The sequence below is a fragment of the Anomaloglossus baeobatrachus genome, chromosome 3 (assembly GCF_048569485.1).
Source record: "Anomaloglossus baeobatrachus isolate aAnoBae1 chromosome 3, aAnoBae1.hap1, whole genome shotgun sequence".
NCBI classification, from domain to species: Eukaryota; Metazoa; Chordata; class Amphibia; order Anura; family Aromobatidae; genus Anomaloglossus; species Anomaloglossus baeobatrachus.
Genome location: NC_134355.1, coordinates 273,087,194 through 273,103,516, shown reverse-complemented (window position 1 = coordinate 273,103,516; position 16,323 = coordinate 273,087,194). Strand labels below are relative to the sequence as shown.

General features: G+C 43.9%; 1 protein-coding gene across 1 annotated transcript in view; it reads right to left on the bottom strand.

Annotated features, from left to right (window-relative positions):
* Positions 1-4,702: 4,702 nt before the first annotated feature.
* Positions 4,703-16,323, bottom strand: part of MTFR2 (mitochondrial fission regulator 2) — a 46,535-nt gene continuing 34,914 nt past the window's right edge. The window contains exons 4-9 of the mRNA XM_075339851.1: positions 16,113-16,217; positions 12,779-12,903; positions 10,531-10,763; positions 10,081-10,423; positions 8,635-8,824; positions 4,703-6,726 (exon numbers count right to left, since the gene is read on the bottom strand). Coding sequence (XP_075195966.1) covers positions 6,652-6,726; positions 8,635-8,824; positions 10,081-10,423; positions 10,531-10,763; positions 12,779-12,903; positions 16,113-16,217 — 1,071 coding nt within the window. The 3' untranslated portion in view covers positions 4,703-6,651. The remainder of the gene's footprint in view (positions 6,727-8,634; positions 8,825-10,080; positions 10,424-10,530; positions 10,764-12,778; positions 12,904-16,112; positions 16,218-16,323) is intronic.

The window sequence follows — 16,323 nt, the reverse complement described above, 5'->3', positions numbered from 1 at the left end:
TGGGGTGCTGGCTTTATCTTTTTAAGTTATCCATGAAGAAAATCTACACATTACTGTTCATATATGGAGTACTGTGCTGTGGGTTGGGTAATCCACCAGATTACTCCTGCCATGTGGATAGGAGGACAACATGCCCCCTTGGGATTGACTATTGGTGATGAGCCAGTATTCTGTGTCAAAATGCACCCAAAAAAACAAGCAGATTTATATGTTGTATATTAAGCTGATCAATTAGGTTTTTAGACTTTTTTGCCTTTCAGTTTTAAGAAGTATGTAGGGCTAAGTGAATGCTTTAAAGAGCATCTGTCAGCAGGATTCAGCACTAAAAAGTAAATACATGGCCATAATGGCGCTATGATGCTGATTAACTAGATTAGCTCTTTAAAGGGAATCTGTCAGCAAGTTTTTGCTATGTAATCAGACTGCACCATGAAATACGGACAAAGACCCTGATCCTATGATGTATCACTTCCTTTATTGTATGCAGCAGTGGTGATAGTGTCACAGTATTCTCCGCTGCAGATTAGCAGAACTCAGTTGTTGAGCTTTGTATAACTTGCTCACACCACAACTTTCTGAGTACATTGTATTTTGTCTGAGAGCTGCTAATCAGTGGTGGGGGAGTGGTTGGACTACCAGGTAGGAGGTCAAGTGGTTCTGTAATGATAATCTCCCGCTTATAAAATGATGATTTTATTAAAGCAACAGAACATAACCCAATCACTGTAATAAAGGTCTTTGTTCTCCAATAACAAAAACCTGCTGACAAATTAAAATAAAAATCTCATAAAAAATGTTTTCAACCTTTTTTTTTTTTTTTTTTTTTTTTTAAATAGTCACATTTTTAATAGTGTAAAACAGGTATTCCCAACCTTTAGCTCTGAGAAAAAAAAATGCGGCTTGCCAGCACCTACTCTGTGGTCGTGGCTGTCTGCTTCCTCAGTGCTTTATTGCCATGTAAAACAAACAGCCAGGAGCAGGACAAAGTCCAGGAGGAGGATGGATGAGCCATGAAAAGGTTAAGGATGCCTCCTCCTTGATGGTAACTTCATCCCCTCAGAGTGCGGCTGGCTCAGCCTCCCAATGGCTGACTTTGCACTCACCTGCATCACTACCTTTCTGTTCATCTCCTTAGCAATCCGTCTGAAGGTTTTATTGTTAGACCGAATAGTCATATTTGAATGTGATTCTAATACACTACACTTTCTGCATTATTATTTTGGAATGCTGTATTCCTTTTTGTATCTGTATATGCAGTGGTATCCTATGTGTTTTGGGGGGGAGGGGTTAATAAATAGGGTGTGTAATTTATGTCAAATAAAGGATTTTTTTGTTGTTTGTGTTTATTACTTTTCACTTACATATTACTAATTGGGGGGTTCTCATAAGACGCCTCCCATTACTAATTTAGGGCTTAGTTGCAGCTGTGATCTGTTCTCTACTTATTATTACCACGATTGCCACCGCACCAGGGCAAATCAGGATGCAACGGGTAAATTTCCGACATTGTCAAATCTAATGGATGCAACAGCGGACAGTCATGTTCTATGGCCACGTGCTGTTATTTCAGATGTTGCAGAGCCGAAATCATCATGGGACCTTGTGTGGATTTCGTCAAACCTTGGTGTTTTGGTGGTTAATAAAAGGGTGATTTTTTTTGTATTTTAGTTCAAATTGTGGATTTTCTCGATGTTTGTGTTTATTTCTTTGCACTTACAGAATAGTGATGGGGGGGTCTCATAGATGCCTTCCATTACTAATCTAGGGCTCAATGGCAGTTGTGAGCGGTTATTAACCCCTTATTACCCTGATTGCTATCGTACCTGAGTCGGGTAAAGGTCTTGGATTGTCACAGCTAATGGGATTCAACAATCCTGGGTGACTGCAGGCTGCTATTTTTAGTGTCACCTGCCTGAGAATACCAGCTCCCAGTTGTCAGCTTTATCATGGCTGGGTATCAAAATTTGTGTGTGGGGGAGGGGGGGGGGACACACACATGCCAGTTATTTTAAATTATTTATTCAAATAATGTAGAAAGAAAATAAAACTGCATGTGGTACCTCTTATTTTGATACACAGCCAAGATTAGCATATGCCTGAGGGCTGCAGCCTGTAACCATATGCTTTATCGGTGCTGAGTAACATAATATGTATTTATTTTACAGCAATAGAGACACACACACACACACACACACACACACACACACACAGTGTCTCTGAGTCCAAACAATCAGATACACTGTCACATCTGACTGCAACCAGAGACATAGGACTGCCAGTGGATGGGTAGCAGTGCATATGCATGAGGATAATGAGCGGCCCTGGATGTTGAATTAGAGCAGCGTGGGAGACTGGTAAGTATAATGCGCCTGCTCCAATTACCCTATCCCTTCTACCACCATTTTTAAGCTCCTGAATTAAGTCCCCATAGACTTATATGGTAATTAGGGTCTGGCCAGATATAAGGGATCAATTCCGGGCCAGAACTGTATTTTGTTGTTTTTTTTTTGTTTTTTTTAAACCTGGTCGGTCCCGATCACGGGTATCTGAGGTCCGAGTATGGTCATCACTAATCTACGGACTCATACTGAGCTAGTTTTAACATACTAAATATGGTAAATAAAAAACTAAAAAAAAAAAAAAAAAAAACAATAGTGGAACTGCACTTTATTTGCAATTTCCCTGTACTTGGAATTTTTTTCCCATTTTCCAGTGTAATACAGTACAATATGGGGCACAACGAATGATGTTATTCAAAAGTACAACAAACCTTAATATGTCTATATAGACGGAAAAATAAAAAAGTTGGAAGAAGGGTAGGAAAGAACAAAAACGGAAAATAGAAAAATCAACCAGGGGTGAATGAAGGGGGTTAATAATAATATAATATTATTCACTTATAATAGCACCATTAATTGCATAGTGCTTTACATAAATGAGCAACACTGTTCCCATGGGGGCTCATAACCTAAATTGGTGCGATGTTGTCCTTGGTGGAATTTGAACCCAAGATCCCTACCCTGCAGTGCTAACCACTGAGCTACCGTGCCACCCATAAGGAATGACTGAGGGTCTCCCATCCCCAGCTGAGCAGTCTTATATATTTGAGTTCAGACTGGGAGTCAAGCGGTCAGTCTGAAAATTCACGGTCCATGCTAGAATCCTGATATGCGGATGTTTTAATTCAATCTTAAGGTATGTTCAAACAAACTTATTTTCTACCTGTGTACTGCCAAAGGTCAGCCCTTGAGCGGTGAAAAAAATGGCAGCATGTTGTAGTCTGGTCCTGATTTATATCCTAGAACAGTGCATATAAATAGCAGACTGTTGCTTCATGCATCTGCTATGTGGACAAGCGCAGGGAGCTGCACACAGAGCCAGTCAAATTCTAAATTTGCACACGTGACTGGCCTGAGTTTTACAATGGTTATATGAATATAGCGTAAAAAAAATGTATAATATATAGTTACATTCGCCTTCTGGCGCACAATAACTCGAAAAACCTTTTAACAATTAGTGCAAACTATTTAATAACTAATTATTAATGAGGGGCGAGCATGCATGGCACTCAATCGAGCATCGGGGAACTAGCCATGCTCAGCTGAGTATCTGGGGTGCTCGGATGCGTCGTTCATGAAATATCAACCACAAAGCACAGGCTCCCTTCACTGAATAATATGAGCAGACACTCCAGAGCCACTTGCAGTCTCTGAATGACGTTCACTGGGGGGTAAAAACAATGTTTTTGGATGTAGTGTGTCAAAAAAAAAAAAAAAAGTGTAGCAGAATCCGCCTGTGACTCGCACGCTTTCTAAGCGCTGCTCTTCTTGCTTTGTGTTCTGCTATGCTCCACCCAGTACCGGACATCTCTCTCAGTTGCCTTGTGCTGGTTGGGAGTCACACAGGATGTGGCCAACACTGTAGGAATTTGTATCCACCCTGCCCTGCAGGTTTGTTTCCCCATCCTATCACCTGCTTGCAGCTGATATATCAGGCAACTGCACCCACCATTTACTGGTTCAAGTGCTTGTTTGTATTGATCCTCCCATTATCAATCTGGCTACTATACCTGTCCTGTCTGACCTCGGCTTTGTACTTTGATCCTGCGCTACCAGCCCCGAACTTGGGCCATTTGACCATATCTCTGCTTCGACCTTCTGTACCTAGCTCCCTCCCCTTTGACCTCCTGGGGACTGGCCTGGAGTGGTACCTGGTGACTACAGTGACCCAGCCTATATGTGCCACCAAAGGCTCTAGTGAAAACCAAATAGTCATTTAGCCACTCCCCCCAGGGTAAGCCCTGCCTGTGATTACAGTTCGTGGTGAGCGGGCACTACCATGCTCGGGTGCTCGTAACAACCAGTCGGATGCTAGGATGGGCACAACTCAAGCATCTGAGTATAATGGAAGTCAACGGGGAACTCTAGCATTTTCCGGGAAATTTTCCATAAAAATAGTAAAGTTCCCCATTGACTTCAATTATACTCCGGTGCTCGAGTTGCGCCCAATCAAGAATCCAACTGTTCGTTACAAGTACTAAGCACCCGAGCATGGCAGTGCCCGCTCATCACTACACACAACCCTTCTTTGCCACTCATTGGCTCACCCCTTTACTAAAGTAATCAGCTATTGCCTTTGGTTTGGAGGTTATTTATACTGCATGAATTAAGAAATAAGAAGTGAAAACAAGTTGGAAATTAAAAGATTTATTTTAAAAACTATATACAGAAAAGAAAAAAATATATCAGTATGTACATCATTTACTACGGACACAAACAGATAAAACAAAGCAGCTTCTCATGGTTCTGACTGATTGCAAGTTTAAAGCCTTGAAAGTGTTAAAATCACATAAAACCAAGAACATAAATAACTGAAATCTAACAATGGGTCACATTTCAAGTTGTGAAATAATTCGGTTATAAGGTAAAGCATATATAAGCACAAGTCCTTGTGTGGCACACAGTCAGCCAGAATTGGCTAGCAAACTCTTCTAAGATTTCAGACTCTTCTTCCTTCCATTTATCTCTCTACGCTTCCAACACAGGTGTACAAGGGCGGACATGCATAATGGAAAACTGACTGCTTAAGGGAGAATAGGACGGTGGCATTTAGCTGTAGGGTAATGCAAGCAATACACTAAGGCCTAAGCCACAGGGCATGAAAATCGGAGCGAGTGGAATGCGATGTTTTATCGCATTCCACTTGGACCAATATTAGCCTATGTCCCAGCACCCATGAGCGATTATTTTCTCAGCCCTAATCAGACCGAGAAAACAATTGCAGAATGCTGCGAGTGTAATGCGATCCTGGTTCCTCTCGCACCCATTCAAGTGTATGGGGCGAGAGACAAATCGCACTGCACTCGCAGTACACCGGTGTACCACAAGTGAAGGGCGAGAATGGCAACAGCCGGCTACGGAGGATAGAGGGAGATAAAGCCCTCCCTCCCCTCCGCAGCGCCTGCCCGCCCCTCCGCAGAGCCAGCCCACCCCACGCAGCTGAGGTCTGATCACATGATCGGACCTCAGTCGCGGTGACACTCGCATAACACTCGGCTCCTGCTGTGCTGCCAGCGTGAGCCGAGTGTCATGCGAGGATCACCGTAGATCCCAGTGTGGCCCCGGCCCAAATGCAATTCTACATGGTGTTTCTGAATTACTGAAAGGACCCTCAAATTTTTAGGATTGTGGTCTCCAAATTACAGTACCATGAAGTGTCCTCTGCCATGGAAGGGTCTTCCCATGCAGCCTTACCTTTGCTATTTTAAGAGTTTCCCATACATACTTGTCACCTGCTATTCTGGACAGTTATAAACTCAGACTACACTTTTCCCAGCTCCATTTAGAGCCGTGCCAAAGTAATTAAAAGAGTTGTTCACATTTGGGCGCATTTCTTTCCCCATAGATCCATGTATTTGGAGATTTAAAGCCCCTCCCCCCCCAAAAAAAAACCCAAAATGTAAAGTGAGCTCATTCACAGTTTCAAGGAAGGATTTTATAGATCTTCTGTCTTTTTTCGAGCTTCTCAGCTCATGTCTGACCCCAGACCACGTCATATTTGAATGTGCAGGGAAAAGTAGAAAAGTGCACAATTTTTCATGACACCCAAGCGCAAAACAGCCTCAAATACATGCATTATAGTTAAAAAAAAAACAAAAAAAAACAAAGGCCAGGGTCTGTTAGACACAGAATCATTGGTCTGGTCTTCTCTTTTTTCTCTGCAGGTTTAAAGTCTACCCACACAATTGTTCTCACACATGTATGATCCCCCCTTCTGCCATAGAATAGGACCCATTCAAGACTCCCTCCTGCCCGTGGCACTCTGGGGTATCACACCACACTAGAAGGCGAGACTGTGCGTAAGAACAAAAGTGGAAGTACGCTTCAGGGTTATAGTAGAGGATAAAGGCCCCTCTTCTTCTGACCAATTAATAATGTTACATATTAAAATGCCACTTTAAAAAAATAAAAAAAAAGAACCTCTGACCATGGAGTCAAGTCTTACAGTATAACCATGAGACTTTTACAGTAAGATGGTAATCCTAAGGAATAAATAAATTAAAAAAGGGCTGCCGGTTACATTGGGTTGTTTGGAGTTATTGTCAGGTTTTCACATGCTTTTGCCAAAAACCTCTGATACATATCCATCAAATCACACATGGACTTGTTTTCTTGTAATTTCCTTCTGTGTTCTTTTCCCAACAGGCTTTAGCAGGTGGCGCCCAAACTACAAGAGAAGAACATAGGGAAAGTGAGAAACGTATGTATAGTCATACATCCACTAGGAAAATCATGAAGGGTCAGTTAACGATTCAACTAGCTCAAGGAAATAAAGGGTGTCTGCGTTGCTTTAATAGGGTTCTATAGCGTATTAATGGTGTGAAAGCTTGGTTTCAAAGACCATGTCTTCAACAAAGCCTCATTTTAGCTACAGAAATAAGTTGTCCGAGGATAGGAAATAGTTTGTTGCTTGGTGGGGATCCAATGGCTGAGAACCGCACCGATCAGCAGAATGGGGCATTTTTATCCCCGTCGGAATGGCGCAGCAGTGTGCACGCTCATTGATAGTCGACTATGAGGCCGCTTGCCTTTTTCCATTGGTACCAGAGAGAATAAATGAGCACCAGTAGCACATCCAATTTAGTGCTCCATTTTCTAATAGTGATAAAAGTTCGCTACTGGGGATAGAAATTTGCCATTCTGACAACAGGTGCATATACCACCTATTTAGATATAGTTTTACTAAAATGAATGTATTTTGGGCTAAAAAAATAATTTCCTTCAATATATTGCACTTTTTGAATGTTATTGGCTCCTTGTTTATTATATATTTAACTTTGATGTGGTCTATGGTTATACATCAGCTCACAGGAGCTCAGAAAAAGACAGTTAAAACTTCGCCTATTGAACTGTCAGAAAAAGGTTACTGATGGTTTTTAGATAACTCATTCTCAATCTAGCAATAGACCTCTCAGACCTGCAATCACAGGTGAAGGACCATGGGAATCTCCAGATGTGAAAAAAAAACAACCTGAGTGACGTCACCACTCATTGCGCGGCTCATTCTCTGCCTCAAGCTAACAGCGTGCAGTCATGTTCTACGGCCTAGTTCTGTCACTTCAGATGTAGCAGAGCCGGATACATCGTTGGACCACATGTGGATTCCGTCGGACCTAGTTGTTTTGCAGGTTAATAAAGGAGTGAAAAATGGTGTTTTTTTGTATTTTACTTGAATAAAAGATTTTTGTGTTTATTTCTTTTCACTTACAGATTAGTAATTCGGAGGGGGGTCTCAAAGATGCCTCCCATTACTAATTTAGGGCTTAGTGGCAGCTGTGAGCTGACATTAACCCCTTATTACCCTGATTGCCACCGCACCAGACAATCGGGATGAGCCAGGTAAAGCTCCGTGGTTGTCACATTCAATGAATGCGACAATCCTGGGTGGCTGCAAGCTGCCATTTTAGGCTGGGGGGGGCCCAATAAGTTTGGGTCTCCCCAGCCTGAGAATACGAGCTCTCAGCTTTATCATGGCTGGGTATCAAAATTAGGGGGGGGACCACTGAACTTTTTTCTTATTATTTAAATAAATAAAATAATAATAATAATAAAAAATTGCATGCGGTTCCTCTTGTTTTGATACACAGCCAAGATAAGCACTGGGGGCTGCAGCCTGTAGCCCAATGCTTTATCTGTGCTGGGTATCATAATGTGGGGGGACCCTACACCAATTTTTTTACACCACGATATAGACCCGCAAACGGGGTCTGTGATTGTAATAGTCAGACACGTTGTCATACAGGTTGGGGGTGTGTCTGACTGCAACCAATCACAGACGCGAGGGGGAAACAGAGAATATGTATGAAGCTAATGGGTGGCCCCGGAAGCATTTACAGCCGCACTGGAGACTCTGTAAGTATAGCGCGCCTGCTTTATTCTTATTTTCCCTTTATTTTTATTATTTTTTTTAAATTACCCGACTTGCCGGACCATTACCCGGAGTCGCCTGAGAACTCCGGGCAATGATCCTGGGCCCGGTGCTCTGGTACTTTTGAACCTGTGCACATCCGGACGTTTACAGTACTGATCTGCCCATCGCTATTGGTCATTCATGTACAAGTATTACATACAGTACCATCGGGGCTTCAGGACTAGAGAACGGAGACTCCTCATAAGATCTATTTTCTTTATCGGCTAAGTCATCATTATTTCTATGTGCAAACTTCTGCTTTAATGCTCGGGCTATAATAGCGGCAGGGTCTACTGGATCATTAAGGGAACGTCTCTTCTTGTCTTTTCTGGTTAAGGGTGTCCCACCAGGAGATCTAAAGGAAAAAAATTGAACATATAAACATCACTAGCATTTTGTAACAAAAGCATTGACAAGCTAAAACTGAGCTCTCTATACAAAACACTTTTTTATTTATTCCAGCAACATCTAATAAGATTTTTATGGACCATTTCTACAAAAACATTTAAATCAGATACTATCATTTTTAGGCTAAGGACACACAGCAAGTAAAATGGATTGAGTGGAATGCGATAAAAAAAAAACGCATTCCACTCGGACCAATGTTACTCCCATGAGCGATTTTTTTTCTTAGCCCTAAACAGACGGAGAAAACTATCGCAGCATGATGAGGGTGGAATCCGATTTGTGTTCTCTCAAACCCATACAAGACTATAGGTGCGAAAGAAACATTGCATTGCACTCAAATTACAGTGGAGTGCAGTGCGATATACGCATCAGCTGACAATGGAGGAGATGGGGAGATTAGTCCCTCCCTCTCCTCCACAGTGACGGTCCTGTCCTTCGCGGCTGTGCTGCAATCGCAGGATCGCATCACAATGGCATGACACTGCTTACACTCCAGCAGAGCGAGAGCCGAGTGTCATTTGATACACTCGCAGTAGTGCTTCGTGTGGCCCCAGCCTTAGGAAAAGACCTGCCCAAGATACTATTAGAAAGAGGAGAAGAGAACTGTCTGAGAACTTGAGAACCAAAATTGTTAAAAAAAAAAATATATTAACACTCTCAAGGTTATAAGTCCATCTCCAGAGATCTTGATGTCCCTTTGTCCACAGAGCACAACAATACAGAAGTTTACAACCCATGGCACTGTAGCTAATCTCTCTGGACATGGATGGCAGAGAAAAAAAAAAAAAAAAGATGAAAGGTTGCAACAAAAGGATAGTCCGGATAGTGGATAAACAGCCCCAACCAAGTTCCAAAAAAATTCAAGCTGTCCTGCAGGCTCCGAGTCTATCAGTGTTAGCGTCAGCGCCAACTATTCATTGACATTTGAATAAAATGAAACGCTGAGGCTGGAGACCCAGAGGGACCCCACTGCTGACAGTGACATAAAAAAAAAACTAGACTGCAGCTTGCCAAAATGTATGCATTGTACAAGCTGCCTGATCCGAAAGGAAAAATTGCCTGGCCCTGAACTGGTTAAAAAGTTATCCCCAGAATTTTTTTTTCAGTTTTATCCATTATACAATTTTAGGCCTCTTGGTAATAAAAAAAAAAAAAAAAAAAAAAATAATCAAAAATAACCAACACAGATATAAGAATCTATACCTTTCAACCGCCCGAAGCTTGATAGAATTCATGCCTTTTAAAACATCCATCATACTGGGAATCTTATCCACACTGCCTTTCTCTGGAGCCTCTGTTTCCGTTGGGCTGCATTTGTGGGAAGCTTTACGTTCTCGGATAAGATCAAGTGCAGAGTTTAGTTTGGTAGATGGGGCTGGTGGTGGAGGAGGAGGAGGAGGAGGAGGAGGAGGAGGAGGGGGAGGAGGGGGTGGCGGAGGTACATGTGCTGTACATTGTAACAACTGTGCGGAAAGTGGTGTAGAAGCTAAAGATGGAGGTGGGAAAGCATTACAAGGGCTGCCAAATGAGCACATTGATTCTGTATCTGAGGGATAAAAAAAAAAAAAAAAAAAGATCATATCACACCAAATACATAGCAATAAGTTTTACCTATATAACCCATGCAGTGATTAATAAACATGAATGCCTTACGAGACTGGGCGGCATTTGACTCCTGCATGGCAACAATTGCAGCAATCTGCGCTCTCAGTTGTATCAGCTCATCTTCCAGAGCTGCGATCTTCTGAATGGCATGGTCGTTCGCAGGAAGGAGACTTTTCTCAGACACTCTAGTGGCCGACATCATAGTCAGGAATCTGGAATCGGTGTTATTCGGCACCGGAAAGAGGAGTTCTTCCACGGACTTGTTTGATGGAAGATCATGTCTGATGAAAGAGGTCATTATCACTATAGAACCACTAAAAATTAGTAGTTATTAAAGGGAATCCATCACCAGGTTTTAGCTACCCACATCTGAGACCAGCACGATGTAGGGGCAGAGAACCTGATTCCAGTAATGTATTACTGCAGTTTTAATAAATCAGTTTAATCGGCTGCAGCTCTGCTAGTCCTCTCAATGATCAGCTCCTTGATATTCATGGGCTCTTGATAACCATGTCCATCAATGGTGCAAGGTGGGTTAGACTGAGCTCATACAATATGGGAGGAGAAAAGCAGCACTGACCGCAAGCATCTTGGCATCATTACTAGTCTGGGTATATTCATGCCAGATAAGTGTACAATAGTGGGAAACCGATGTCACCTACAGCGTTCTCCCGTGACAGGTGAGCTGCTAGTTTCTATCCAATAAAGAAACAAGATGCTTATGGGGAGTGACACTTTTTTTCTCCCATACTGTAATTCTGGACTATTTCCTATTTCTGAGTACCACCTATGTGATTACTTGACAGATGCCATTATATATATATATATATATATATAATATGTGTGTATGTATGTATGTGTCGCGGGCGGAGGAGGGGACGCCGCACTCTCCCACTGCTCGGGTCCGGCCGCTGCTGCTGCCGCTGCTCGGTGGTGGCTCGAGCGGTGTGCCGGATCCCGGGGACTCGAGCGGCGCTCCTCGCCCGTGAGTGAAAGGGGGTGAATTGGTGGTGGGGATTTGGTTATTGTCCGTGACGCCACCCACGGTTGTGGTGATTTTTGGTAACACCACCGCTGCTCTGTATGGGGATCCCGGGAGCGGTGACAGGGAGCAGCTGAGTTGTTAGTTCTCCCCTCCGTGGGTAGGGGGTGGTTGTCCCGGGGCCCAGTGATGGGGTGTAGGATGTGATGGCAGGCCGGTTGCGGGGCCCGGGGAGGTGCAGGGTCGCAGGGGCAGCGCTGTGCCGCACGGCACGGTGGTACTCACTCAGCCTGAGACGATGACACAGTTCTCGGTAAAACACACGGCTGGAAAGACGGTTCCCACGGACGGCTGCTGTTGCTTTTCCCCGGTAGTTAACGGTGACTGTCTCTTTCCCTGCACCTAGTACTTCTGTTGGTTCCAATGGGTTCCCACCGGTAACCCGCTCCCCGGCTTGGATATGGGCCGGAGGAGCCCCTCTTTGCCCGCAGGCGCTGGCCCTGAGAAACTGGTGCCTTGGCGGTGGCGGTGTCTCTCTCATACGGTTGGACTGTTGCCTTCAATCGGGACTTAGTTGTTTGGAAACCCGGAGTCCCCTTCACTGACGGATTTGGCAAATTCACGGCGACTCCAAGCCTTGCTGGGGTACGAAAGGCCCCTGCCAATGGTGCTGGCTTCTCCTTGTGTACCAGTCCGGTACCGCCGGGCCACCGCCCGTCCACGGTCCTTACGGCAACTCCGATAGGCCACTCCTGCAGACGGTCACCACCGTCTGCTAACCTTGCTGTCTCTGTCCGGGGCACACACCCAGACGCTCTCAGTCAGTTGCTCTCCTCTACTTCACTTCTTACTCCTTCCACTTTCACTTCCCTCGCTCAACTCCACTCTTTTCCCGCCTCCAGGACTGTGAACATCTCGGTGGGCGGGACCAACCGCCTGGCCCACCCCCTGGTGTGAACATCAGCCCCTGGAGGAAGGCAACAAGGATTTTTAGGTCTAGCTTTGATGTGCCTAACCGAGGTGTAGGGTGTGGTGATGTCATTACCTGTGACCCCTGGCTTGTCCAGGACGTCACATATGTATGTATGTATGTATGTATGTATGTATGTATGTATGTATGTATGTATGTATGTATGTATATATTATATATATTACATTGTGTAGAGATTTGGTAGTTCTGCAGCCAATAAAACAGAGGTCTATATGAAGCTATAGCAAGAAGCTATTAAGTGATACATCACTGGAATTAGAGTCTCCATCCCTTGGAAAATATAAATCTTGTGACAGGGGAAAGTAATAAGAGGAGATCATTACCGGAATCTGGTGTACATCAGAACATTGTCATCTAACAGACATGGGGTATCTGCCAAAGAGGCGATGCCAGGTCTCTTGACAGCTTCATACTTTTTGACGTCTAATACTCCAGCTCCTATGACTTTCTGCAAATGAGAAATATTAGGCAAAAAAAAGCAAAGTTTTTGTGTTAATCCTCTTGAAGGGAATCTGTCAGCAAGTATTTACTATGCCACCTGAGCATAGCATGATGTAGGGGCAGAAACCCTGATTCCCCAGCAGTGTCACATTGTTTTATCAGCAGGAGATTTTCATTAGAGGACTAGTAGTTTCATGCCACGTAGTCCTAAACTCTGTGTAACCTTGCCCTCACCTGTGACTATTAGTTTTCTGCCTATGAACAGTGTATACAGAAAACTGCTAGTCAGAGGTGTGGGCGGGGATATACAAGGCTCAGCTTTCAGAGAACTGCTAGATCAGCAGAGAGAACAGAGATTTTATGAAAACTAAAGAAAGCATCACAGTAGGTAACATTACTGCAATCAAGTTATCTGCCCCTACATCATGCTGCTCTCAAATTGCATAGCAAAAACCTGCTGACAGATTCCTTTAAAGGGAACCTGTCATGACGTTTTTTTGATATTAAACTGCCCCCAATGTGTTTTAAATTATGCAATGTGCAGCATTAAATGGTTTTCAAAAAAAATAAATAAATATCCATGTACTTATCGTAAAAAGAGAGATTATATGCTTAAGTAAAGCCAGTACAGACTTTTGTTCTCAGTCATGAGGGCGGCCTTTGCTGGGAATCAGTCACGTCACTGACGTTTAGTCACGCCCCCTGCAGTGTAATTGCTTATACACAGGTCCTTCACCAGAACTTCTCTGCTTAGATCCGCCTATTATGGTTACATTGGACAACTGACCAATGCAGGCAGGACCTGTGTGATGTCACGATCATGTGACTAATGGGTGGAGCTCAGCAGAGAAGGTCTGGTGAAGGATCTGTGTATAATCAATTACACTGCAGAGGGCGTGGCTAAGATCAAAAACAATTTTACTTGAACGTGAGTGACGTGCCTGATTCCAGCAAAAGGGAAGGAATTTTATTTTATTATTTTTATCTCCTCATTTTGAAAGTAATTTTTTTTTCTCTTTTTCTTAATATCTATATCAGAGCCAACGAGAGCTTGCTTTTTTGTGATCAAGGGTTGAATTTATTTTAAAGGGAACCTGTCATCAGAAAATTAGCTATAAAGCTAAAAGTTCCCCCCTCTGCAGCTCCTGGGCTGCATTCTAGGAAGCTTCCTATAGATTTTGTGTCACCTTTTATCCCAAAATAAACACTTTATAAACTGGTACCTTTTCGTATGTAAATTTCTTAATTTTCCATGTGGGCGGGCTGCCTGATGTACGTTGCTGTTCCTCCATCATATTGACGCCGCCCCCGAACGCTGAATTTGAAAGTTCAGGACGCCGCCCCTGGGTGCCCGTGGTCCCGCGCATGCGCTGTTCCACTGTAGCGGTGCCGTGCACTGTGTGCACGTGCGAGCGCTGTGACGCTTTGCGTGGGCACAAGGTTATGGGCGGCGCTGTTAGTGTCATCAGTAAGTGCCGCCCATAACCTCGTGACCTCGTGCTGAGCATGATGGGAAGGAGGGGACGTCCGGGCATCATTCCTCCAGCGCTTGCGCATAACGCTGGAGGAATAGGGGAAAGTGCGGTCACGAGGTTATGGGCGGCACTTACTGATGACACTAACAGCGCCGCCCATAACCTCGTGCCCGCGCAAAGCGTCACAGCGGTCGCACGTGCACACAGTGCACGGCACCGCTACAGTGGAACAGCGCATGCGCTGGACCACGGGCACCCAGGGACGGTGTCCTGAACTTTCAAATTCAGCGTTCGGGGGCGGCGTCAATATGATGGAGGAACAGCAACGTGCATCAGACAGCCCGCCCACATGGAAAATTAAGAAATTTACATACGAAAAGGTACCAGTTTATAAAGTGTTTATTTTGGGATAAAAGGTGACACAAAATCTATAGGAAGCTTCCTAGAATGCAGCCCAGGAGCTGCAGAGGGGGGAACTTTTAGCTTTATAGCTAAATTTCTGATGACAGGTTCCCTTTAAAGGCAACCTTTCAAGAAGAATAACCCCTATAATGTGTTAGCAGAGCAGGGTTTATCAGTGTTTAACACTAGAAGTCCCAGAGAGGGGTCGTTTAACATTTCTACCTTTGGAACCCAGAGACGGGTCGAATGACCTGAAGGATTTTAGCTAACATCCTATAATCACCGTCTTTTGTTCTGTAATTAAGGCCATTACTGTCGCACCACAGGAGGTTGTTGTTTTCCATTGAGTTTAGCCATTTAGCTTCTAGTTAGTTCTATTCAGTTTATTGAATGTCATTTGACCCTCTTTCGGGACTTCAGGGGGGAGCTCGAAATTTCTGTGACTTCTAGTGTTAAGGCATTCTCATGTCACATGACTAGGCAGCATATGTGCATATTGATGTAGCAGAGTTGTGTGTTGATCAGACTTTATGTGGCAGTGGGGAGGATATACTATGCAGGCCTTATACGGATTGGGGAAAATCATACGGTGTGTGGAGGGGACTCTGGCTCCAAGAAAAGGGTACCATGTTGAGTGGATACACTATGGGCTTTACTAGAAGCAATATTTCTGTGTGGACACATAAAAACTGTGCATGGTCAGGGTACTGGCTTGGTGTAAAGTAGAAATTAGCATTATGTACACCCCAGTGTGCGTTCTTCTTTCTTATCATTCAAAGTTGGGAGGTATTCTGCAGTCTATCAGAGGCGTTTGAATTCTTAGGTAAGGTTAGTGCGCGTGCAAGCTCTTTGCTATACAGCTTGTAAGTGCTGCTCTAAAGCTGGTCAGATTGCTTGCTGGATCCAGGAAGGGTTAAGAGCCCTCTGCAGTTCTCCTAGTTTGCAGAGGCAAAGCTGCCTCAGCATGCTGAATGGGAATTCACAGTTTGAGCCAGTATGTCAGCCACGCTACAGGACGAACTGTCAATCTTCAGGAGCTCATCTCCCCTTGGCATACAGGATGTTGGGAGTGGTAGGAATTGTGCGGGAATTCTCTCCTGAACCACAATAATCAGACAAACCGTTAAATTAAATCTTAATGCTAGAGCTTGATGGTGACAAGGCGCTGGCCCTAGAAAATTAGAGTCACAACTGGCCGCTGTAGACATTACCAGTATTTGCATACAGGGTCAGTAGTGGGGCATCTTCTGTAGTGATTTACAAAACTAACAGGTACTTGTATAAATGTATGAAAGAGTCTAATATGCTGCGCATTTACGTGATGTAGAAAGGCACAAACCTGGAAATGAGGTCGAGGGCATTGTTCCAATGGCAGCAACGTTCCAATAATTCGAACCACGCTCCGAGTCCAGCCATAGTTCTTACGCTCCAAAACCTGGATACACTACAGCGGAATAAACAAAAAAAAAAAAACATACACTTAAGGAGATGTCAGTGCAGTCACGAAACATAAAAACTCGCTTGACCATGCTGGCACAGATCTGACCTTT